Genomic DNA, 24,218 nt, shown 5'->3' with positions numbered 1-24,218 from the left:
GCAATGTCTCACTTTATTTTTTTATTTCACTTATGTTTAACTAGGTAGGCCTGTTGAGAACAACTTCTCATTTATAACTGTGACCTGGCAAAGATAAAGCAAAGCAGTGCAACAACAGAGTTACACATGGGATAAACAAACGTAAACACATTATAAAAATCTGTATACAGTGTGTGCAAATGAACTTCAGCAACTCTCCAGTTACAGATTTTGTGTTGTAAACAAGTCAGATTTTCTGCTTGACCTTCTTTGACCTTTGATCTCAATGGTCAAATGTATGTGATGATCCCACATGACTGACAATGTGATTCCCATCATTGATAAAGACCCTCGTTAAGTATCACAGTGGTTTCAACAAAACCCAGTTTGAACTAGGATTCCATATTACAGATTGAAACACTATATGTGGAAAACATGGATTATTTGGCCTGTGTTTGACAGAATTATTTATGATTTATCTGATTTCTAGTCCTAGATTATTTTTCTGTTTGCAGTTTTGTACTCTTATGATGGATGATCTTATGGGTTTACAAGTATCTGGAGTGTCGTTAACATTTGTTGGCTTCATTTCAACCAATGACGTATGTGTGTGTAGCTGGAGGAAGGCCACACGGGGCGGTTGGAGCGTACTGAGGACCTGTGGCTGCGTGTGAGGAAGGACCACGCCCCGCGGCTGGCCCGCCTGTCTCTGGAGAGCCGCTCCCTCCGAGACGTGCTACTGCATGGTGAGACACACACATTCTAGCTGCTCTATCCACTGGGCTTTGAGCTCTGGCACTGACAGTCATCACTCTGCCTGGGTTCCATGCTCTCACATGCTAAAAAGGCCCAGAACCTATACCAGTCACAGTACAATAACACAAATCTGTATTTCTGACTGACAAACTTAACAACTTTTTCATGAAGTTGACCAGTAGTTTACTTTGATGTCACTGGCGACGTCACTGTTGGTTGTATGAAAATGTATTGACATGTTTCTCTCTTCCTGGCAGGCAAGCCCAAACTTGGGCCAGAGCTGGGGCGGGGTCAGTATGGAGTGGTCTATCTGTGTGACAGCTGGGGGGGACGCTATCCCTGCGCTCTGAAGTCAGTTGTACCACCTGATGACAAGCACTGGAACGACCTGGCCCTGGAGTTTCACTACACCAGGTGAGCTGGCCCAGCCTGTGGACCTCAACCATTGCTGAATGGACTATCATTTCAATAAAGCATGCCTTTAATAAGCTGACACCTAAGCTAGTAAATAGGACGTCAACTGAGTGAACTTGTTTTGCATTATCAAAATTGATCCATACTCAAGTGAAAAAGAATCATCCAATAATAAAGAATGCTGAGACTCGTTTGTTATTGGTGGTGACAGCTCTTTGTATAATGCATGTACTGGTAAAACCAACACCTTCTAGGATAACAAAACATATTCTGCTCTCCAGGACAGATGTTTTTCTCTAGGGCAATGAATTGGCATCTGGTGCTGTGTTTAGTGTACATCTCAGCATGTTAATTTCATATAACTGCAGCCTTTCACTGTGTAATTTCACGGATCATCTGCTCTAACAGCTTACTAATGCAGTTCATAGAGAAGTAACCACTCATGTCTGTGGGCAGATGCTAGTGTTGGAACTGTGATCCCTATGCCCCCTTGTGACTGATAGAAGAATTTCATACACCATGGAAAAGTGATGGTACTGTATTTGCGGGCCAGGCTCCACAAGGGGGCTTAGCCCCCTCAGTTGAAACTTGTGCGTCCTCAGTTTTAGTTTTATGCTGGTTGATCACGTTGTGCTATATCACGTGTTGCTGTACTCATGGGCTCCATGATTTTTCAAGCGGGCCTATTTGTTTGGCAAGACTGCTGTGATTTAACTTCATGGCTGCTTCTCACTGTAGTAGTTGTCGGTATTCTAAGCCTGCATGAATGACTAGGTTATTTTGTTAAGACCGCTGTGTGTATGGCTGCATTCACATAGGGGAATTACCCTATTTATCCTGTAGCCTATATTCATTACCAAAACGACCTCACTTTAGTGTGTAGGGCGCTGTCCATTGTGCTGATACAGTGCCGCGGAGATGGGTTGTAAATCTGTAGCACAAAAGCACTCAATCAATGGCCTCGGAGTCTCTGCATTTCAACTTTATCTTTATTCTGGTATAGCGTGATATAAGCAGAATTCAATATAATATATATTCCAATGCAATTCCAGTCCCCGCCATTTCTACTAACACAGAGGGTAGGACGTATATAAAAATGTAGGACCTTTGTTTTCCTACCTTCTCTATTGCTCAGGTCCCTCCCTAAACACGAGCGCCTGGTGGACCTGCACGGCTCGGTGATTGACCACACGTATGGCGGCGGCTCCAGCATTGCTGTGCTGCTCATCATGGAGAGGCTTCACAGAGATCTCTACACAGGCCTGAAGGTAATCCCATATCTATCATTTACCCTTATATAGTTCATCTAGCACTTATGATGACATAAGTGATTTGGCACACTGAGGCCTACCTCCCCATCTCCTCGCTCTCTATCAGGCTGGTTTATCACTAAAGGAGAGACTCCAGGTCGCTCTGGACGTGGTGGAAGGCATTCGCTTCCTGCATGGCCAGGGGCTTCTGCACAGAGACATCAAACTAAAGAATGTGCTGGTGAGTGAGGGTTAAAGGTCATCTCAACTTATGCTAAATGTGTAACACTAGCGTTGATCACTACACTATCCATTCATCAAATCAGTTCTAATGTTGAGCTGATTCAGCTGTGGGCATCATGGCTCAGTGGAAATGCTCCAGCACCGCACACCTCATTATTTCCATCATATTCCACCTGTGTTGCTTGCTTGGTAGTGTAAGAATAGCCCAGCCCTGCCTACACAGTATGATGGTTGGCTCATATATCACTGTTTTGCTGTGTCCTCTGACTGACTTAACTATGTGTGAAAATAAGGGGCAATGTTTAATGAGACATACTATGTTTGCATTTTCATGAAATGGAGGTCACAGGCTACAACACATAGCTGTATTGTTAGGACAGAGTTATGGAAAATTATTTAACTTCACTCATAAATTGGATGCTCTGAGTGCTGACCTTTTTGGAATTTAGTTTTGAGTTGACAATTGGGGGATAAAATCACTTACTTTCTTTGTATTGAAGACTCAAGGGTATGCTTTTTTGACTGTATATTCCCTGAGAAACCAATATTTATGGTCCTGAAGCTTCACGTCTTGCCAAAAGTGTTCCTCGTCTGTGCTGTCATCTGTCCCTCCCTCAGCTGGACAAACAGAACCGGGCCAAGATCACAGACCTGGGCTTCTGTAAGCCAGAGGCCATGATGTCCGGCAGCATTGTAGGAACCCCCATCCACATGGCCCCCGAGCTCTTCACAGGTCAGCTATCCTGCTACTCGGTCACACTGCTGCATCATCTCTTATTCTAGACTCTTTGGTTAAACCCCAAGTCTCACCTCTTTCTTCAGGAAAGTATGATAATTCTGTGGATGTCTATGCCTTTGGAATCCTGTTCTGGTACCTCTGCACTGGCTCCGTCAAACTCCCAGAGTCCTTTGAGAAATGCTCCAGCAAGGACCAGTTGTGGAATAATGTTAAAAAAGGTGATGTGCAAACCCACAGCTAAAATACAAATTCTTGTTGTAACATTTGTCTTTTATCCAGGATTTACAGTGTGTCTATTTGTGGATGAGATGTGGTGTGTATGTCTGTTAGCTGAATTGGACTAGAGAGCTGCTCAGGCCTCATTTGTGCCCATGATGTTTGCAGGCGCGCGACCCGAACGGTTGGCCAACTTTGATGAGGAATGCTGGCAGCTGATGGAGGCCTGCTGGAATGGAGACCCTTCCCAGAGGCCACTGCTCGGCATCGTAGAGCCCAGCCTGCAAAGCATCATGGTACGGCTTTGCAATTGTGGCTCAGATCAGAAGAGCAGCAGCCTGGAGGACTCAAACTGAAACTCAGAGAGGACCACAGACTGTTGCAAAGGATTATGGTCAAAATAAAAAACGTTTTGTTGTATTTATGGAAAAAGGACAGTGTGTTTCTGGAAGGCCAATAATAAAGATTGTCAAAGACAGTTGTCCTCTTCCTTTACAGGAGTTATATATACACTATTTAAGCTGACACTTGACAAATGTGTTTGTGCCGTGTGTATTTGAATAGTATACAAACTCTAGCAGACACTATGCTTTCGACTTAGCTGGCATGCTAATTGCTGATTGGTCATAGGATTGTTACTAGATACAACATTTGAAATATAGTAAAAATAAAAAAAAACGCAGTATTATATATACAAATATTAATTTTAGACTGTATTTAAACTGGTTATCAGAGTATTCATGCATCTATGAAATTCATTTTTTTTAAATTTTAAATAAAATGATTTTGACAAATAATCAATTGTTTCCCTTCACTCTTAAATAGGGTTCTGTTTTCAGCATCTTCACAGCACCAGTCCTCAAGCCTTAGAGGATACTGCTATTTCCCTGATAATAAACCAATCTTTATCATTTAGATGCCAGCAGGGTAACGACCTCAGGAAAATGTAGACTGTCCATGCTAATACAGAAGATGGAAGTGATGCTATCTATACGCCTGTTGCACATGTGACAAAAACTAAAATGTAATGACATGAATCAACACCTGGAAGAAATTTAGGATGGTAAGAATAATTGAATATTAAGATTCTGGAATGAGGTATTCTGAGAGTTCTGAAACGTGTCATAGCTAACAACAGCATTTTTCAAGTGCTTTTGAACTGCAACAAGACTATCCTGGCCATTGTGTACCAAGTAGGTAAGAAGCGACCGCATTTGTTTAACCTATAATACGTAGTGTACACTATGAATAATTGTATTGGCATTGAATGTTTTATTTTAAGTTACTGAAGACTTCTACATTATCCTTCTGTGATCCAGAGGTTTGGGGATGGAGAAGACTGAGACGGCTCACACTGCACAGCAGCCCACCTTGGAGTACGTATAGTCCATAGAAATACAATGGTGTAGTCTGACCTAGTCCATGATATGGTCACTACTATAGTGAATATAGTCTCATACAATTGGAATACCAAAGCATGAGGTAAATGCTTGCACTCTGGTCTCAGTGACTCACAGAGCGAGTTGGAGGAGGAGGAGGATGATGGCTTTGTTGGGGGGACCGGCGTGCAGTCAGACAAGGGACAGAGTGGCGCGGAGTCAGAGGGTGTGGATGAAGAGGATGACGATGAAGAGGTAACTTTGTTAGAAAGGACATCGTAATGTTTGGTCCAATCCAGACAACTGTACATTTGATATCAGGGATGTCATCACATACAGTTTAGGTATGTGTCCCTCTTTCATTAGGCAGGACCTGCAGCCCAACCCAAGGAGAAGGGTAGTGAGTATTATCACCAGTAACATTTCTCCCCCACTATTCTGAAGTACACTGATAAAGCACCAATGATGTAAGTAACCATTGTTGTGCGCCACAGAGGAGGATTCCTTTGCCCGGATGCTTTCTATCTGGGGCACCACCAAGTATATCAGCAAGTGGAAGATGGCCCATCGGAGAGGCTACCACATCAACTGCCTGACCGATGACCCCGAACGCAAGGCCATGATCATGCAGCATGAGCTGGACTGCAAAACCAATGTAAGAGACCCCAACCTTATTCCTTCACCTCAGCTCAATGGTAGAAAGGGTAATGCTGGTCGTGAGAGTTGCTGATTACATTAATTGTGCATATCTTAATGTCCATGACCCTGAAAGCTGAATCATGTAACTCTCTTCAGATTCCCCTCCCTATGGTGTGTATGATTGAGGAGGAGACCCTGCAGATTCTACAAAATATTGAGAATGGTAATCCCTGGTCAAAGTGTCCCTACACTTCAATTTATCTGAGCATATGAACTCTAGAAAGTCCTCTCCATCTCCTTACTTTCTCTGTGTTACTGTAGACTACAAGTACAAGTTGGGCGCCAGCCACCATCTGACAAAAGAGCTCCATGAGCGTATTGAGAGCCTGAAGTGCCAGGTATCCTCCAAGGTTAGGCACAGTGAGCCGGCCCCAGAGGGAGGAGTGCTGGCGACCCTGGTGGGGTGGGGCAGGGCACTGTCTGCTATGCTGGGTTGGCGCAGTGGAGCCTCAGCTACTAAAGATGTGAATGCTCTACCCTGCAAGGAGTGTCCCCTTGAAACAGACGACACAAAAGAATAAAGACTTGAATAAAGACTAATCTGTGATTCTTCTTGAAGTTCCAAGCATTTTGCTACACCTGGATGTGACCAATACATTTGTATTGGATTTTTAGTTGTGTTTCGGTAGCAGTTCAGCACCAGAGGGCTCTAATGACTGGACTGTACTAAAGCTCAGCATTCTACTCCAAACTGCTTGGCCTATATGTGTTAAGTAATATTTTTAATAGGCTAAGGAGGCCATTTCCCCTGAAGGAATAAAAAACAATACCACTGTATTAAAAGCATGTCTGTTTTACTCATTGCATTTGGGAAAATTCCTTTAGAAAGCCATTTATCTTAGAAAAATACAAGTCATATCTACCCTGGATCACTAAAGCTTTGACATCAGTAACCTACTACAGGTCTTGGTTTTAAGCAGTTGATGGCTTGGAGCTCCAATTATGAACTGTTCGTACCAACCAGATAAGGAGTATGAGAGTAGCATATCTAGAGCTCTTCACAGTTGAGTCTCAACAAAGTGATTCATTAGGATCCCGATAATGTGGTAATGAAAATGAGAGATTGAACTCTTTTGTAGGCCTGATATTCAATAACCCTTCAGCAAGTGTTACCTTGTATTTACCATAGTGTTGTTGTAGGAAAACATTTTCAAGAAACACTTGGCAATGCAGAAATTCCCTCGACTTGGCACATATTGTTGAGGTATTGTATCATGGAGAATGCTCTCAGATGTCCGTTCGTTTCATTTTAGGGAGCACCAGTGCAAACACAATCCTCTCAGGAACTGTAGTGTTATTAAATCTTCCGATGAAGGCTGTGTTGGTGCTTGTGGAGTAATGTTAAATTAATGATAAGACCTTTTAAGACACATAAAAACAAGTAATATGCAAGAGAAATAACAGGTTCTTTCCTACACATCAATAAATTGCCTGAACTGCTTTTCAATAGTTGGAATGTAGTGGTGTACGGTATATTTGAGCACTGACTGAGGTGTGTACAGTTTATGCAGTATGATTCAATATGTTGCATGAAGTATTAGTGTATGTCATTTTACAGACAACTCTGTACAGTAAAATTGGAATACATTTCAAACAGTATTACAGTAAGTACTTGACAAAACAATGGGTCCTTCATATCTGATCTATAAAATACAAAGTTATTTAGTCACGGATTCAAATGAAGGCAAATATCCCTTGGACAAAAACGGGAGCATCTTCAATGTTCATACAAAAATTTGCTCCCAACACTTTACAAAAGTCAAGATGTATCAAAAGTCCTTGTTATACAAATTCTTGACACGCACACTCTTTTCCTCCAATGATGATGTAATAAAACAAAAGGCGAAGTGGTGGAGAAAGGCAGGCGTTCTCCCTCTGGATGACAGCTGTCCGGTCACTGTTGCCTTACAGAGCGCGTCCAATACGGGGCATTGCAATACTGAGTGACCTAATGGCCTCACTGTCCACAACCCAGTTCTCCAGCCACACTTCCAACAGGAGTCCCTTTCCTCCAGTGCCTGAACTCAGCTGGGTGGAGCTGTCCCCGTCTCCTGTTCAGTCTGGGGACATGTTGGACTGACTGCTCAGGCTGGCAGCTTCCTGAGACTGGAGTGGAGAAGAGTGAGTCCTCTCTACACTGCAGCAAAACTCAAACTGGCCTCAGTAGAACAATTAAATCATCAAACAAAACAACAACTGTACAGGCGACCCTTTCTGAAATTACAAATTAGATAAGGAATTTCCCTGAACGTTTAAAATCTGACAGCTAAATGACACAACCAAAGGAGGACTTCATTTTTCCGTATCTCCGGAGTTTGAAACATCTGCTCCAGTTGACTACCAGCACATCTGGTCAGGCAGTGTAAATTATTTTAAAAAGTACATCGCTTCAAGTATGTAAACAAACAATGATATATATATTTTTTTTAAAGAGGGAGACTCATTCCATCAGTGCTGTCAAGCCTGGGCCAGTGCAGAGACTCCTGAGGTTTGGCTCTGTCTCGTGCTCTCTCGCACACACACGCACCCTCTTAAAAAATGAGGGGGAAGAGCGAGGGTACTCCATGGATCTCCAGTTGAGGACAATCCAACGCTCTGTGTCTCCTCACACATCAGCTCCTGTCACTCAGAGAAAAGTGTGCGTGGCGATGAAGGGCTGGGCTCTATGACCTGCAAAGACACACCCCTCCGTCAGCCTGCTCATATGTGTTACGGCGGCTGCTGGGAAAACAGGGCGATGGGAGGGTGGTGGTGTCGGTGACAAACACAACACAACACAGGGAAAATAGAAGGAACAGGAAAAAAATGAATGAATTATTCACACACACACATGGGATTCTTATTTTGGTTGTAAGGGGTGAAGGATGGCTGTAAGGGCTGAATGATCCGTCGACATGAAGACAGTAATCCTGATTTCAAATGAGGATCAAGTGCTTCAGTGAATAAAATGAAAGAATAAGAATCTATGGTTTTTGGAGCGAGAGAGAGGACAGAGAAGGGTGGTTCGTAAGCTACAAGACTCAGCATTGTAGACACTCTTCATAATACATTTTTTTGACCTATAAATGAATAATATGTACCTATTGATTCTTGAAGAATAGAACTTCGAAATGCCTCAGGAGCTTAGTGTAACTGTCAGACCCCATCATATCAGCTTGTTTCATTCCAATGTTTGTAAACAAATTCAATGTTTTCAAACACTATATAGCATTAAAACATAGTTAAAACTATACTTTTGATATCAGGGATGGTCAGTCCTTGCATCCATTCCATTTCTCCAGCCCCATCCCTCAGCTCTGTAACGAAATACTGGGAGGACGCTTTGTTATTGTTTCAGCTGCTGATTCCCGCTTTAAAGCCGCTTGTATAATGGTAGCAATCAAAGCTAAAAAAAAGTGTTCATATACAATCTAACTTGTTGAAATCAGCTTTTACTAAGTCCCTCTGTTTATGGAACAGTATTTTGTTCCCAATAATCAAATCACATTTTATTTGTCACATACACATGGTTAGCAGATGTTAATGCGAGTGTAGCGAAATGCTTGCAATAGAATAAAATCACCTGATCACGGAAGTTGCTTGACATTATTGGTGTCTGAGCTCATTGATGAGAATGTGACGGTGCTGCATGTTTTGGACTATTGACAAGCCAGCATGCTAACATCACCAGTACATAGAGGAAGACAGAGGACTACACACAATGGTGATTGGGGGGGGGGGGGGGGGGGGTGCTCAAGATACATTCAGTGGGACATCAATTCTCACACATCAACCTGGCAGACTGATCAACAGAAAAGTAACATACTGTATCCAGCAACATATAAAACAACATCAAATCTCAACTTCCATCTAAAGCTGTTGCTTTGATTCTATGACATTGTGTTGTACTGTACATGTTGCTGTGTTTGTGATCTGCTCTGGGTTGAGTTCAGACAGAGCGGTGTATTCTGCGTATTATGCTTGAACCTGCTTTGTGTTTGGTGCTCTGTGTTGGATGACACTCACTCTGATCCTGACGAGTCACCGTCTACTGTTCCCGCCTTGATGCTCATGCCGACACCATTCAGCTGATCTGGTAGGCTGGGTTTGGCCCGGCCCCCTCGGCTCTCACTGGAGGAGGAGCCCTGAGAGGAGGCGTGGCCCGGAGCGTTCTTTGACAGCTCGTTATGGATGCGGTTGATACCATTTCTCTCTGCGATGGGGGAGAGCTGCTTCTTCTTCAGGATTCCTGAATTTGAAGACACATCCTCTCAAACAATTCCAAAGTTCTGGAAAGCCCACCCCTACAGAGATATACAGTTGAACTAACAACATGTGGAGGAATGTTGCAGCAGTGTGGATGTTTAGTTTTGTTGCTAACCTTTCTGTGGGTGTGCATTGAGGTTGGGCAGACTGGGAAGTAGCAGCATCAAGTTATCCTTCCCATAGCTACCTGCCTTGTCCCCTGGCCTTTCGCTTGGCATGCCTCGGGTGTCCCGAGTCTGGCCCAGCTCAGTGTTGGCCAGAGACTCTGTCTTCAGCCTGTCTGCTCCCCCGAGGCCCTCACTGCTGCTGGCTGTCGTCATATACTCCACTGGCCAGTACAGCTTACTCAGGTTGTTATCTGGGGAACAATTTTAAGACTACATCTTAAATGCTTGATGCATTAAATGATGGTGTAAGCTATGGTCAAATTCAGAACATTCATGTATTGCTCAGAGGTGGATTTATTTACACCTGGACAATTGTATACAGTGTAGGTGTAGTCTATTGAAGGTCTGGTCAGTGTGTGCTGTTTGGGTGTGGTGAACTGTTAAAAGTGTGGGAGCAGTATTATGAAGAAGGTCTGAGGTCACACAGTGGATGGGGCTGTGGTGACAAACCGGGCGCATTCCTCTGCCAAAGCGTTGCAGACGCATGCCATATCTTACAACGCCTAGATAGGTATTTTACAAATCAGCTAACCACATCATACATTATAGCAACCTGGTGCCCAACAGCAACCATTGGTTGATACATGCAACGTCTGAGCAGGGGAACACAACCACCATGTTGGTGTGGTCTACTGAGAGTGAGGCATTGAAGGTATGAGGTCGTATAGAGTGTGGATGACTGGGTTGATTATAGGTGTGAGGTCATACCGTGAGGGGGTGGTCTCTTGGACACGTTGGAGGCCATGCTTTCCCAGCATTCCTCTGGTGGGTAGGGCTCCTCCTCCTCGCTGTCAGAGGAGTGTGTGGAGGCGTATGAGCCGCTCTGGTCGTCCTCCAGAGACAGGTCACTGTCAGAGTCCGAGTTGGGATCTGTTGTTGCACACACACGTTAAGATGATGACCAATGAGAATTGCACAGATATATATTTTGTATACATATATTAACCATATGAAATAACCCTCTGTATGCCTCTCTGCTAAAGGCAGTCACAGTGATCCTAATGACATTAGAATGGGAGACCTACTATCTAAATGCTCTTTAGTTTCGTGGAAGAGTGAGCCGTGTTCATTCAGAGCGATGTGTGCTTGGCTGTTATTCAGGCCACCATCATCCCTGAAAAACACAACAGGACTTGTAACAGGACATAAACGTACAAACACAAAGCCCTCATCTCCTCAATCAAAGTTACTATGTGTATCTGAAAGGGCTGTTCTACTTGTATTACTCTACATAATAGACCATCATAAAATATACATTTTCAATTCATTTGTAAAGTAAACTTTTTTCTAATACACAATGATTCAGGAGGCCCTGAACAGCTTGTGTCCATGGGGTCTGTTATGTTCCTCTGGGCTTGCCGTACCTAAGGACAAAAGGGACGTAGCTCTGCTGGCTCCTGACACTCTGCAGGGTGCCGTTCAGAGACACACTGGAGTCTCCAAACGGCAGGTGGTACAGTCTGCCATCCATGTAGCTGGTGGTACAGTTATATGACTGGAGGAGGAGGAGAGGGACATGGTACAAGTTAATAGGCAGTAAGTCATCACACCAAATTCTGTTTTATTTGTTTGATGCTTTAGTTCATTGTCCTTGGTAACACAAGGCCAAACCTAAAGGTATGATATGGAGGCCTACAGCTGTACATAGCTGTACTAGTTTCTGTTCTACTAAGGCATTGGATGACTGGTGTCCCTATATAGTGGGAGAGACTCACAGAGGGCTTGGACTTGATCATGTGATCTGGGCGCTTACGGCTGCAGCAGTAGCGCATGGCTTTCCTGGCATCCTTGTTGAAGACGATGCGGAAGAAGAAGATGAAGGGACCCTGGATGGACAGACCAAAGGAAGAGGAAGTCAAAGAAACCAATGGAGCAAGGTACCGATTCAGTCAGAGAAGAAAGTGTTTACCTGGAGACAGTTGAATCCAGCAAACAAGTAGTGGAAGATGATCATGTCACTGTTGACTGAGAGTACAGCTAACAGACATGTTACAGTGACCAGGAGGAGAACCCCACACGCAGTCCTCAGCCCAGAGCTACACACACACACACACACACACACAAACACACACACACACACACACACGTTAAATGAGGACACCACAAAGGTTACATTGGGATAAGTGCATTTTCAGAGTTTAGTGAATTGGCAGCTTCACTCTCAATTCAATGACACAATGCACACTCTCCGTTGTCCCTAAAGTGCGGTAGTCATGTTTCCTTGGGGTACAACAGCATGCCTGTGTTAATGACAGAATGAGTGTAGTTTCCCTATTGTTTTTATTCAGACAGCGGCAGGACACTCACACAGGGGGCTCTTTCTTCTCCAAGCTGTGGTGTCTAATGGAGCAGGATGCTCTGGAGGCCAGGATGTACAGGAAGATGTTCATCTGGAAAACACAAACAATGTATTAATGCACTATAATTTACATAATAAGCTACTAATATTGATGGCAAGCTAAACACAGATTACACACCAACCACCATATCATATGAGTGTAATATAATACACTGAATTAGAGGTGGAGTGTACTCACAAACACCACCATGGCGATGGGCCCTGCCAAGCTCCAGATCAGAGTGTCGTACATGGACAGCCAGCAGAAGTCTGGGTTCCCATAACCCTCTGGGTCCAGTCCGACCGCCAGGCCTGGACAACACAACAAACAAACAAACCACTAATAACTACAGTCTAACTGGATATATGATGAGTTGGTATTGTGTGTCTGTGTGTGTGTATTATTCAGACCTGTGATAAAGGCCGGCACGCCCCAGCCGATCATGTAGTAAAAGCGCATGGGTCCGTAGTTGATGTCTCGTATTTCGCTCAGCATGCGGTAGACGTGCAGGCCCTCCAGGAAGAGCCAGGAGAAGGTGCACAGGTAGAAGAAATGCAGCAAGATGGCAATGATTGTGCACATGAACTAAACACACACACAGACACAGACACACAGACAGAGAGAGCATATAATACTGGATATGACAGGCCTCAAAATGGGCTGAATGCTTTGCTTATTTTTTCCTTTGATTTGAATCAGATCCATATGTCAGACACCTATTCCAAATACAAATGAGAGGAAAGGTAGGATATTGAAAGTGAAGTGCTGAACGGAGGTAGAGAGGGACACGAGGTCAAATACAGTATTAAAGGTAGATAGAGAATAACTTTGTTCCAGTAGTTTACCGGGTTGTCTGGCAGGTTAATGCCCAGGATGAAGATGAGTTCGGAGATGAAGAGGGCAGTGGCTCCATTGTTGATGATACTGGTCTTGTTGCAGTGCATGGCCCGCAGGCAGAGGAGGAAGAGGGTGGTGAGAAAGAGGAAGACCAGGGTCACACCCACCGTGCTCCACGTCACCAGCTTCACGGGCAGGATCTCACCGTTCTGAAAAGATAAGAAGGGGAAGTTTAAATAGAGCTTTTTCTGGTCATTACAGTGAACAATACAACTTTTGGGTGTGGCCTGTGGTGCATTGAGGTATCTATGTGAAGTTCACAATGTGAAGTCTTTATGGACTAGTTTTGTAGTGTTGTATGCAATGTTAGGTCTGAAAGTATGAGGGGAATGTTGTGTGGTGTTTTTGTGATACATCGTGTAGCCCCTCTCACCTCTCTCCTGGAGACATCCATGAGGACAGCGAAGCTGGTCATGTGGTAACACTGGCAGCTGATGTGAGTGTTGTTCCTGAACACCATCTCACAGCCTTTAGCTGACCAGCCTCCGTTCCCCGCTCTGACAAACACAATAAACAGTCAAACAATGCAATGGTGGATTAATTGGTTTCAACCTAATCCTTTATAGAGCCTTTCTAAAAACCTTTGTTTCTACAGCTCAAAGTTCAAATAGCTAATGTGTGTGTGTGTGTGTGTGTGTGTGCAACTCACAGTATGGAGTGGTTCCAGAAGACACAGATGGGTTTGGAGCGGTCCTCAGCGATGACCATGCGGAACTGCACAGTGATTGGTTTGTCCAGGGTGTGCTGCAGCAGCTCCTCGTTGTCATGGACCGTGATGCTGACCACAGGGGTGTTGATGACAGGACGCTTGGGCACCCTAGTGGACGTCACACAAAACCATCATTAAATAATACTTTAGTATAGAAGACAGCAACCTATACTTTACCATCTTCTCTTCCTCCCTTAACCCCTACACACACACACACACACACACACACACACACACACACACACATACATACATAAATAAAATAGACATATACACACACACACAGTTGAAGTCGGAAGTTTACATACATTTAAGTTTTACACAATTCCTGACATTTAATCCTCGTAAAGTACATCCTGTCCTTGCAGAAACAGCTCCTCAGCTCCTGTTTGAATCATAACACTCAAAGATTCCTCAAACTAAAAATCTGTCTCACTTTCCCGATCAATCTCTTCTATAAACTGGTGCAAATCTGTATACTTAGACTTGGACTTCGCTTTTCCTGATTTATTCGCCTTGATGTCTTCAATGAAATTGTTGAAAAAACACTTTCCAAAACACTACTTTCCAAAACATTGCTGTGCGTAACAAGCGTGACTGCAACTTCGTTACGCGTGCGTTTACAAACAAGGGATGGTGGTCCAACCCATAACATACTGGCGTTTACCTCAGCTCGTTGGCAATCTACCCAGCTAGATTTCAAGAAGATCAGTGGTCATTGGGCAAAAATACAGTCAATCAACGAAGATTCGCTAAAATTATTGGTGCGCAATGAAGTCATTGCTCGTTGTCTTCAAATCAGTTCACTTCGGTCAATACTCCCCGCAAAAAAAAAACAATCAAGTTTGGCTGTGTTGCAAACATTCAAAGGAATGCACTGAAACCAACCATGACTAGATAAACGATTGTTTACTATGTGTAATTACGTTGAATGCTCCGTAAAAAGTTGATAGAGATGGAATTCACAGCCACAAACGGTTTACCAAATGTTTCGATTTAGGCTATAAAAATTGATTTTATCAAAGAAAACCACACTTCATTTGATCACCCTCAGCAAGAGAAATAAGAGCAAGATATAAGAATGTAAGTCATAATTTTACCTTCAGATGTGAATGTGTAAAAACTGTTATGGCGAAAAATGTTTTTTGTTGTTGATCGCTCTTCTCAAACAAAAGCATGGTCTCTATGTTCTCTGTAATAGCTATTTTAAATTGGAAAACGTAGTTTGATTACCAAGATCCTAATCTTTTGAAGGATGTAAGACACTTGCATTTTCAAGAATGTTTAATGTTACGACGTTGTATTTTTAGTTGTCACTCTGAAATGTCCCCTGATGTTGATTCCTGTACGGGGATCGCAGCCATAACAGGTTATACTTGCGTACTATTTCTTGTACAGATGAGCGTGGTACCTTCAGGCGTTTGGAAATTGCTCCCAAGGATGAACCAGACTTGTGGAGGTCTTGGCTGATTTCTTTTGATTTTCCCATGATGTCAAGCAAAGAGGCACTGAGTTTGTGGGTAGACCTTGAAATACATCCACAGGTACACCTCCAATTGACTCTAATTATGTCAATTAGCCTATCAGAAGCTTCTAAAGCCATGATATCATTTTCTGGAATTTTCCAAACTGTTTAAAGGCACAATCAACTTAGTGTATGTAAACTTCTGACCCACTGGAATTGTGATACAGTGAATGATAAGTGAAATAATCTGTCTGTAAACAATTGTTGGAAAAATTACTTGTGTCATGCACAAAGTAGATGTCCTAACCGACTTGCAAAAACTATAGTTTGTTAACAAGAAATTTGTGGAGTAGCTGAAAAACAAGTTTTAATGACTCCAACCTGAGTGTATGTAAACTTCCGACTTTAACTGTATGTATGTTAATATGGAATCAGATCTCAGTCTCTCTTGGTCTCACCTCAAACTCCTCTTATCAGGGTCGTAGCTCTCAGGCAGAAGTGAGGCCAGGCTGTGGAAGATGATCACACTAGCGATGGCTTCCTGCTCGGGGTCGTCAGGACCTCTATGGCGCCTCTTCCTGTTGGACGTGTGGTTCCTCAGGAATGGTTCTGGGAAGGTGTCCAGGTGGCGGTGACCCTTGGTCTCCAAGGGTGGCTCAAAGACGGAGTCGGGGAGGGTGACGGCCGTCTCCTGGTCCTGAGGCCTCAGTCCTCTCAGAGACTGGTAGCGAGGGAGCTTGGCTCCGGGAAAGTTCATCTTCTGGAGGCGATCTATTGAGATGACTGTGGAGAGAACACACAACACAGGAAGGGTAGGTTAGACAAACCACAACAAAGAGATAACTGTTTAGACGTTCAGTTTATCCTTCAACGCTCATGGAAGAATAATGAACACATATATTCCAGCTGATAAACATACTACAATATGCTGTGCATATCTCTAACTTATTTTGCATTAAGCGATCATCATCACTCCCATATTTCTACAATGGCATTCCACAGAAGACTACCCTCACCTATGTGTGGAGTGACGATGGTGAAGGGGCTGAGGTAGGTCTTCCTCATGTTCTGTGCCAGGGTGTTGGCGTACTGCTCAAACTGGCGCAGCAGGGCCGCCGTGCCCCCCTCCGTCTGCTGGATCAGCTCCCAGTGTGGCCGTGTGCCCGGGGACAGGATGGCACTGCCCACCCGCACCAGGTTCTGATAGAGGGAGTAAGGCAGGGGGTCAGAGAGACAGACTGGCATAGGGTGGTGTTGGGCAAATGTCTACAGAGTTGATCTGAGATTTATGTTGTACTGTGTCATGTGGTATTACGCTGTGCATTCAACTGTTGTGCACTGCCATGTGTTGCCCTATCCTGTGCTGCATGGTGGTGTGTTACACTGTGCTGCATGGTGGTGTGTTACACTGTGCTGCATGGTGGTGTGTTACACTGTGCAGCATTGTGCTGTGTTGTGTATTATTGTGTTACCTCAGTGAATAGGACGTCCTGTGTAGCGGTCAGGCTGAAGCCCTGCTGGTGGCTCTCGTACTTCAGAAGGCTCTGGGTGAGGCGGTAGGCCACCTTTACATCACTACCGTAGTACTCCACCGTGTGTAGCGTGGCGTTGGCCAACATGGCTGCAGTCTGCTGGACACGCCCAGAGTCCAGGAGAGACATGTTACGGGCCAACTTCTCCGACTGGACCGGGGAAGGGAGAACATTCTTAAAGCACCATTTTACACTTTTGATGATGTGTGTGTGTACATACACACACACACACACACACACACACGCACACACACACACACACACACACACACACACACACACACACGGTTGAAGTCGGAAGTTTACATACACCTTAGCCAAATATATTTAAACTCAGTTTTTCACAATTCCTGACATTTAATCCTTTCCCACAATATGTTGGGTGAATTTTGGCCCATTTCTCCTGACAGAGGTGGTGTAACGGAGTCAGGTTTGTAGGAGTTCTTCGGCTTGCAAGCCTCCCCCTTTTTCCTCCAAACATAACGATGGTCAATATGGCCAAATAGTTATATTTTTGTTTCATCAAACCAGAGGACATTTCTCCAAAAAGTACGATCTTTGTCCCCATGTGCAGTTGCAAACCGTAGTCTGGCTTTTTTATGGCGGTTTTGGAACAGTGGCTTCTTCCTTGCTGAGCGGCCTTTCAGGTTATGTCGATATAGGACTTGTTTTACTGTGGATATAGATACTTTTGTACCTGTTTCCTCCAGCATTTTCACAAGGTCCTTTGCTGTTGTCCTGGGATTGTGTTTATTCTTGCGTACTATTGTTTGTACAGATGAACGTGGTACCTTCAGGCGTTTGGAAATTGCTCCCAAAGATGAACCAGACTTGTGGAGGTCTACAATTTGTGGAGGTCTTGGCTGATTTCTTTAGATTTTCGCATGATGTCAAGCTTAGAGGCACTGAGTTTGAAGGTAGACCTTGAAATACATCCACAGGTACACCTCCATTTGACTCAAATTATGTCAATTAGCCTATCAGAAGCTTCTAAAGCCATGACATCATTTTCTGGAATTTTACAAGTAAAATAAAAAGGCACCAACTCTACTATATTATAGCAATAAAATCAGTTCATCACTCAACTTAATAGCATATGTCACTGAAGTGAATTGATCCATATAAATGTGAGCTAGCTGTAGAGGAGCTGTACACACCAGGGCTTTGAGTTTGGTGAAGGTGACAGAGGTACAGTTGAAGAGGTTGGGGGGCAGCCATCCCTTGTGTTCATCACAGTGGCGGATAGCTGTGCCTGAGAGAGAAAGAGAGAAGGAGGGAATGTGCACGAGGCAGACCTAAAGAGAGTTTCAACCATTCCATTATAGAAATGGTAATTATTATATATGCTATATAGTATACTGTATTAGCTAAGCCACAGAGTCATCATACCAATAGATCCCTTGGGACAGGACACGGCTGTAGGGAGACCAAACTTTGTCCTAGGCCACCAGATCCCAGCCTCTATTGCCTGGGGACAACTGTCATAGATCACTGAGATAGAAAGAGAGAGGGAGAGAAAGAGGGAGAGAAGGAAAGCCGATTCAATTAATTGTCCAGGTGTAACTGTATGCATGACAGATAATTATTAAAGCTGCAATATGTAACTTTTTAGGCTACCTGACCAAATTCACATAGAAATGTGAGTTATAGATCTGTCATTCTCATTGAAAGCAAGTTTGTTTGTGCACTATTTCTATGCTTCCCGTTCTGAAGTTTAGTTTTCGTGTCTTTTACTTTCAGTTTTGTACACCATATTAAAACAGCTGAAAAGAATATATGTTTGGTTATTGAAAATATATTTCACAGCAGTTTAGATGGTACAATGATTCTCTATACAATGACTGCTTGTTTTGTCACATAACTGAAGTTAGGCTAACTATTAGAATTTCAGCAACCAGGAAATGGCAGAGCGATTTATGCACATTGCACCTTTAATGTTCACTTGGCACAAAAAAAACTTTTAAAAGGCCTTCTATAACCATTAATTTACTAAATTAGTGAACTAAATGAATCATTCTGGGCTACAGATACATTTCAACCATGATGCAGTTTTCTGAAGCATGTGATGTATGGTAATGCTGACCTTCACAGCCATTGGGCGACACCTCAGCAAATGGGTTGTCACAGCGGTCACACTGGCGCCCAATGACCCCTGGTTTACACTGGCACTGGCCACTCTCTCTCTCACACGCTCGCGAGAAGGAGCCCACTGGGTAACACTCACACAGCAGACATGCCTCGCTGGCCTCTGGACGGTAGTGGTTATCCTGAGAAGAGGGAGTGGGATAGAGAGAGAGATGGACGGGGAGGGAACAGAAAAGGGAGGGAGGGATGAAAGTACATTTTCCCAGTCAATGAAATACCAGCCCACAGTGCAGTTTCACCCATCGCCTCTGTCCAACATCCTGACATTGAGACTCAGTAGTTAGCTGACCTTGCAGCGGCACTCCCCGCTGGTCTTGTTGCAGTCGGCATCGAAGCCCCTGTCTGTCTGACAGTCACAGGGACCACAGGTCTTATGTCCCCACCAACCCCTGGGACACGGCAGGTCAGTCCTAAGGAGGGACACATACAGTCAGAAACACGGACCACAAATACACTCTGATAGTTTTCTTTATATACTCATATGGACCAAAAGGATCCTACTCACTTTCTCTCGCAGTACTGCCCAAAGTGGTTGCTGCGACAGTCACAAGTGTAGCCATGGGAGGAGCTAGCCTTCCTGGTGCAAGCTGATTGGTGCTCACAGGGGTTTAGTGCACATATGTCTATGCAGTTATCGCCATAGTAACCTGACAGGTAAACAACACAATATAAATTCATAAGTTATGCTTGGGAGGGATCAACATAAGGCAATATGGTTGTATTATATGGTTGTAAAATTGAATTATGAGGATGAAGACAATGATGACGAGGAAGAGGATGATGATGGTTGGCAGACTGACCGGTGAGGCAGGTACAGGAGTGGCTGTCCCAGTCATCACTGCAGTAGCTGTTGGAGGGGCAGGTGTTAGAGACACAGGGGTCTGGTACGCTGCAGCCCTGCTCCATGTTCACCCTCCTGGCCTGAGACATGCTGAGAGACACGGAACTGGAGGAGGTCTCCCCCACAAGCAGACCCTGAGGAACACACACACAGCAGGCAGAACACACTCAGACAATACTCTGTGTGTGTGTGTGTGTGTGTGTGTGTGTGTGTGTGTGTGTGTATAAGAGAGAGAGAGAATGAGTGATGAGAAGAGAACTGACCTGGACACAACCGCGGAAGCCGTGATGTATTTTCCCATCAGCCCCAGTGATGCCCCCGACACTCAGAGTCTTGACCTTCGCCCCCTTCAGCTTATTATCCACTTCCATACTGGCCTGGATATGTAGATCAGATCACACACATTAGATACATTCATATACACTCAGCTGACTGGCTGTCTACATACAGGCCTAAGTACATAACACATGCTAACTGCCCTGAATACATACATACAGCATTTCAATTAAATGTAAATAAAATACAGAAGCTACAGTTTGTCTTCTAACAGTGTCTCACCGTGTAGAGTCCATAGTCGAAGGAGAGCACAGCCTTGTGTCTGGGCGCGCCCCCCGGGACACCCTTCAGCTCCAGCTGTAGATGGTGCCAGTCTCCGTCGTTCACTGTCACCTCCTCTACCCGGGACAGGGTGGAGTCCTCCCCTCTCTGCAGGCCCATCACCACACTGCCCTCCCGCAGCTATAGATAGATAGAGAGAAAGAGAGAGAAAGAGAGAGAAAGAGAGAGAGAGAGAGAAAGAGAGAGAGAGAAAGAAAGAGAAAGAAAGAGAGAGAGAGAGGTGGAAGGGGATGGGAAGAGAGAAGTGAGGGAATGCAGGAGAGAGAGAGAACTTCTTTAGTATACATACATCACATGCTCAGTCAGTACGGTTTTCTTCTCCTCCTCATCAGACAATCTATGGTAATACTGTAGTAAAATACGTGCCCTGTTTTAAAATACACCAACTTTAAAATAGCTGCTGGACGGTTATTTTTCAAAAGAGGTACCTGACTAGACAAACACAACAGCTGCCATCTGAAAGGCCTGAAATGGCAGCTCTCAGATCTCAAGATAAAGCATTTGTTAGTTGACAGGCTGTCTCAACACCATCAAATATTTACAGTCATGCTGCTGCCCGGACAGCCAACAGGTGGAGCTTTACACCAACTAACCTACAGAAGTTTAATGTCACATGCACAAGTACAGTCAAATGCCTTTCTTGCAAACTCTAAACCAACAACACAGTAATCAATCAAGCACTAAAAATAAGACAAGGTAGAACAAAAACACAAGAAATAAGAAACAAGAACACAAGGAAAGTAAGAAGCTTACAGGGTCAGTTCCAATACCAAATGTACAATGTACAGGGACCCTGAAGTGATAGAGGTAGATATGTACAGGGGTAAAGTGACTAGGCATCAGGATAAACAGCGTAGCAGCAGCGTAAATTAAGATTGTATGTGAGTGAGTGTGTGTGTGTGTGCGTGTGAGAAGAGTCACTAGAAATGTGTGTGTGTTGGAGTGTCAGTGTGCGTGATTGTGTGGAGTTCTGTGAGTGTGCAAAAAATATAAGGGTCAACTCAGATAGTCCGTGTAGCCATTTTGTTAACTATTTAGCAGTCTTATGGCTTGGGGATAGAAGCTGTAGGAGCCTTTTGGTGTCAGACTTGATGCACCGGTACCGCTTGCCGTGCGGAAGCAGAGAACAGTCTATGGCTTGGGTGGCTGGGGTCTTTAACGATTTCCCCGGTCCTTCCTTTCACACTGCCTGATATAGAGGTTCTCGATCGAGGCCGGTTCTGTGGCCATACCAGGCAATGATGCAGCCAGTCAAGATGCTCTCAATGGTGCAGCTGTAGAACTTTTTGAGGATTCTGAGTCGTGAAGAAGGCGCTGTCGCATCTTCTTCACGACTCAGCGCCTGAGGACTATTTTAAGTCCTTAGTGATTTGGACATTGATCTTGAAGTTCAACCCGCTCCACTGCAGCCACGCCGTCATGGGTGATCAGGGAGTACAGGAGGGGTCTAAGCACACACCCCTGTTGGTCAGCGTGCCGGAGGTGATGTTGCCTACCCTTACTACCTGGGGTCGGCCCGTCAGGAGGGAGGTGTTCAGTCCTGGAGGGGGACAATGGTGTTGAAGGCTGAGCTGAAGATAATGAACAGCATGTGAGCTGTTGGAGTCATGCTGGGGTTGCATGCTACAATGTACTGATCTACTCCAACACCATACTAACATGCAGAATTGGATCAAAAAGGAGTGAAAAGAAACAGCAATAATCCCTAGCAAAACAGAATGAGCAAAACTATTGGCTATGTTCTCTTTGCTTCAGAAGGGATCTGTATGATATGCAGTGTACTGTGTGTAATATAATATGATGTGGCCTGTAGGTAAACACCTCTTCTCTTACACCTGGAAGGTGTACTTGTACTGCTGTTCTCTATTCTTGGGGAATGTTGTTGGAGGTGTATGAGCCAGATTGAGGAGGGCTGTTTTGTGATCTGGCAGACCTGGCCTCCGCTGACGTGAGATAGTGTCAGTAATAATAATAATATTTATATAGCACTTTTCAAGGATCCAAATTCACTTTCCAGTTGTAGAAATAATCAAAACCATGCCAGGCTTAACAGAAGGAAGAACAAACAAACAACGAGTAGGGATTAGGGCTCAAGGAAGGGAAGGAGTGTGATGTGTCAGTGCATGGGTGAGTGACCAGGTGTGTGTGTGTGTGTGAGAGAGAGAATTGTCCTACTGTGTTTCTCCTTCTCCCTCCTCACCCCTTCTTTTCTCACTCTCCTTCTCCACCCCGTCACTCTGTTGCTCTGCAGCTGTTAATCTGGTATTACTGTGCCTGGTGTTTGGTCTAAAACATTTTGCGCGCAGTAACAATTCAATGAATGATTCAACCAGGAAATTCATTTAAATAAAATATATATATATACACACACATCTAATTTGGTTTTGTATTCATGTTCATTTATGACACCTTGTGCAAGCTCATTTTATCACAACTATGGCATTTAAGTGTTTTTATTGAGGCCAGAAAGACCATCCATATGTGTGTGTGAGAGAGTGTGGGTGGTTGGGAGGAGGGCGTGTGGGTGGTTGGGAGGAAGGTGTGTGGGTGGTTGGGAGGAGGGTGTGTGGGTGGTTGGGAGGAGGGTGTGTGGGTGGTTGGGAGGAGGGCGTGTGGGTGAGACCCTTTAGGGTGAGGTTGTGAGGGCCGGGACAATGTGCAGTGAGTTAATTGTGTTCTCTGTACCTGTAGGGTGAGGTTGTGGTGCTGTCCGGCAGTGACGTGCAGCAGGGTGGCACTAGGCTGACGCGTGCGGAACATGAACTCCACATGCCACGGAACAGTCACCACCGCCGCCAGGTTAGTCCACTGTAACAGGCTGTTACCCAGGAAACGCTGAGGGTTGGCCATCACTGCAACACACAACCAGAGGGAGGGTGATGAGGGATGAAGAGAAGGAGGGGGGAAAGAGAGTGAGCGAGAAGCAGGAGCGAGACAGATGGGTAGAGTGCGAGAGAATGAGGAAATGGTTGCTTTCTAACAAACAGTTGGTGACAGTGAGTCAGTACAATTCTCACAGTAATATGTTCTGTGATCAAATCAAAAACAACCCAGCTCCAATTACTGGTGGGGAAATTACTATTACTAATTACAATTACTGAATTGGTCCACTCACACAGGCAGCATTGTGAAGAAGGCGCAGCAGCGCCTCTTCAACCTCAGGAGGCTGAAGAAATTCGGCTTGTCACCAAAAGCACTCACAAACTTCTACAGATGCACAATCGAGAGCATCCTGGCGGGCTGTATCACCGCCTGGTACGGCAACTGCTCCGCCCTCAACCGTAAGGCTCTCCAGAGGGTAGTGAGGTCTGCACAACGCATCACCGGGGGCAAACTACCTGCCCTCCAGGACACCTACACCACCCGATGTCACAGGAAGGCCATAAAGATCATCAAGGACATCAACCACCCGAGCCACTGCCTGTTCACCCCGCTATCATCCAGAAGGCGAGGTCAGTACAGGTGCATCAAAGCTGGGACCGAGAGACTGAAAAACAGCTTCTATCTCAAGGCCATCAGACTGTTAAACAGCCACCACTAACATTGAGTGGTTGCTGCCAACATACTGACTCAACTCCAGCCACT

General features: G+C 44.6%; 3 protein-coding genes across 3 annotated transcripts in view; 2 read left to right on the top strand and 1 right to left on the bottom strand.

Annotated features, from left to right (window-relative positions):
* LOC139413497 (dual serine/threonine and tyrosine protein kinase) overlaps positions 1-4,394 on the top strand; it is a 33,145-nt gene extending 28,751 nt beyond the window's left edge. The window contains exons 8-14 of the mRNA XM_071160965.1: positions 596-725; positions 993-1,149; positions 2,285-2,417; positions 2,527-2,640; positions 3,261-3,375; positions 3,465-3,599; positions 3,766-4,394. Of these exons, the coding sequence (XP_071017066.1) occupies positions 596-725; positions 993-1,149; positions 2,285-2,417; positions 2,527-2,640; positions 3,261-3,375; positions 3,465-3,599; positions 3,766-3,953 (972 nt within the window). The 3' untranslated portion in view covers positions 3,954-4,394. The remainder of the gene's footprint in view (positions 1-595; positions 726-992; positions 1,150-2,284; positions 2,418-2,526; positions 2,641-3,260; positions 3,376-3,464; positions 3,600-3,765) is intronic.
* A 532-nt stretch (positions 4,395-4,926) lies between these two features.
* LOC139412623 (uncharacterized) lies at positions 4,927-6,243 on the top strand. Its single transcript, XM_071159315.1, has 6 exons — positions 4,927-4,973; positions 5,105-5,231; positions 5,343-5,376; positions 5,471-5,631; positions 5,772-5,838; positions 5,937-6,243. The coding sequence occupies exons 1-6, from the start codon at positions 4,927-4,929 to the stop codon at positions 6,194-6,196; spliced, it is 696 nt and encodes a 231-aa protein (XP_071015416.1). The 3' UTR covers positions 6,197-6,243.
* Positions 6,244-8,045: 1,802 nt separating this feature from the next.
* The window catches only part of LOC139413496 (cadherin EGF LAG seven-pass G-type receptor 2-like), an 82,393-nt gene continuing 66,220 nt past the window's right edge, over positions 8,046-24,218 (bottom strand). Inside the window, exons 9-34 of the mRNA XM_071160964.1 lie at positions 23,319-23,485; positions 20,574-20,753; positions 20,279-20,392; positions 19,975-20,149; positions 19,680-19,821; positions 19,464-19,584; positions 19,113-19,296; positions 18,419-18,520; positions 18,187-18,281; positions 16,970-17,179; positions 16,514-16,697; positions 15,956-16,280; positions 13,973-14,140; positions 13,697-13,820; positions 13,272-13,472; positions 12,837-13,011; positions 12,625-12,737; positions 12,395-12,477; positions 11,997-12,123; positions 11,803-11,913; positions 11,452-11,582; positions 11,113-11,201; positions 10,796-10,957; positions 10,036-10,278; positions 9,681-9,903; positions 8,046-8,393 (exon numbers count right to left, since the gene is read on the bottom strand). Of these exons, the coding sequence (XP_071017065.1) occupies positions 8,339-8,393; positions 9,681-9,903; positions 10,036-10,278; positions 10,796-10,957; positions 11,113-11,201; positions 11,452-11,582; positions 11,803-11,913; positions 11,997-12,123; positions 12,395-12,477; positions 12,625-12,737; positions 12,837-13,011; positions 13,272-13,472; positions 13,697-13,820; positions 13,973-14,140; positions 15,956-16,280; positions 16,514-16,697; positions 16,970-17,179; positions 18,187-18,281; positions 18,419-18,520; positions 19,113-19,296; positions 19,464-19,584; positions 19,680-19,821; positions 19,975-20,149; positions 20,279-20,392; positions 20,574-20,753; positions 23,319-23,485 (4,004 nt within the window). The 3' untranslated portion in view covers positions 8,046-8,338. The remainder of the gene's footprint in view (positions 8,394-9,680; positions 9,904-10,035; positions 10,279-10,795; positions 10,958-11,112; positions 11,202-11,451; positions 11,583-11,802; positions 11,914-11,996; positions 12,124-12,394; positions 12,478-12,624; positions 12,738-12,836; positions 13,012-13,271; positions 13,473-13,696; positions 13,821-13,972; positions 14,141-15,955; positions 16,281-16,513; positions 16,698-16,969; positions 17,180-18,186; positions 18,282-18,418; positions 18,521-19,112; positions 19,297-19,463; positions 19,585-19,679; positions 19,822-19,974; positions 20,150-20,278; positions 20,393-20,573; positions 20,754-23,318; positions 23,486-24,218) is intronic.

This window comes from Oncorhynchus clarkii, chromosome 7, assembly GCF_045791955.1.
Source record: "Oncorhynchus clarkii lewisi isolate Uvic-CL-2024 chromosome 7, UVic_Ocla_1.0, whole genome shotgun sequence".
In the NCBI taxonomy this organism is placed as follows: Eukaryota; Metazoa; Chordata; class Actinopteri; order Salmoniformes; family Salmonidae; genus Oncorhynchus; species Oncorhynchus clarkii.
This window is presented reverse-complemented; position numbering and strand designations above follow the sequence as displayed.

Bases quoted from the DNA above. Each gene is read 5' to 3' on its own strand.
- LOC139412623 (XM_071159315.1), top strand. From the start codon at position 4,927: ATGGAGAAGACTGAGACGGCTCACACTGCACAGCAGCCCACCTTGGA. The intron at 5,232-5,342 runs GTAACTTTGTTA...CTCTTTCATTAG, and splicing joins AAGAGGATGACGATGAAGAG to GCAGGACCTGCAGCCCAACC. The intron at 5,839-5,936 runs GTAATCCCTGGT...GTGTTACTGTAG, and splicing joins TCTACAAAATATTGAGAATG to ACTACAAGTACAAGTTGGGC.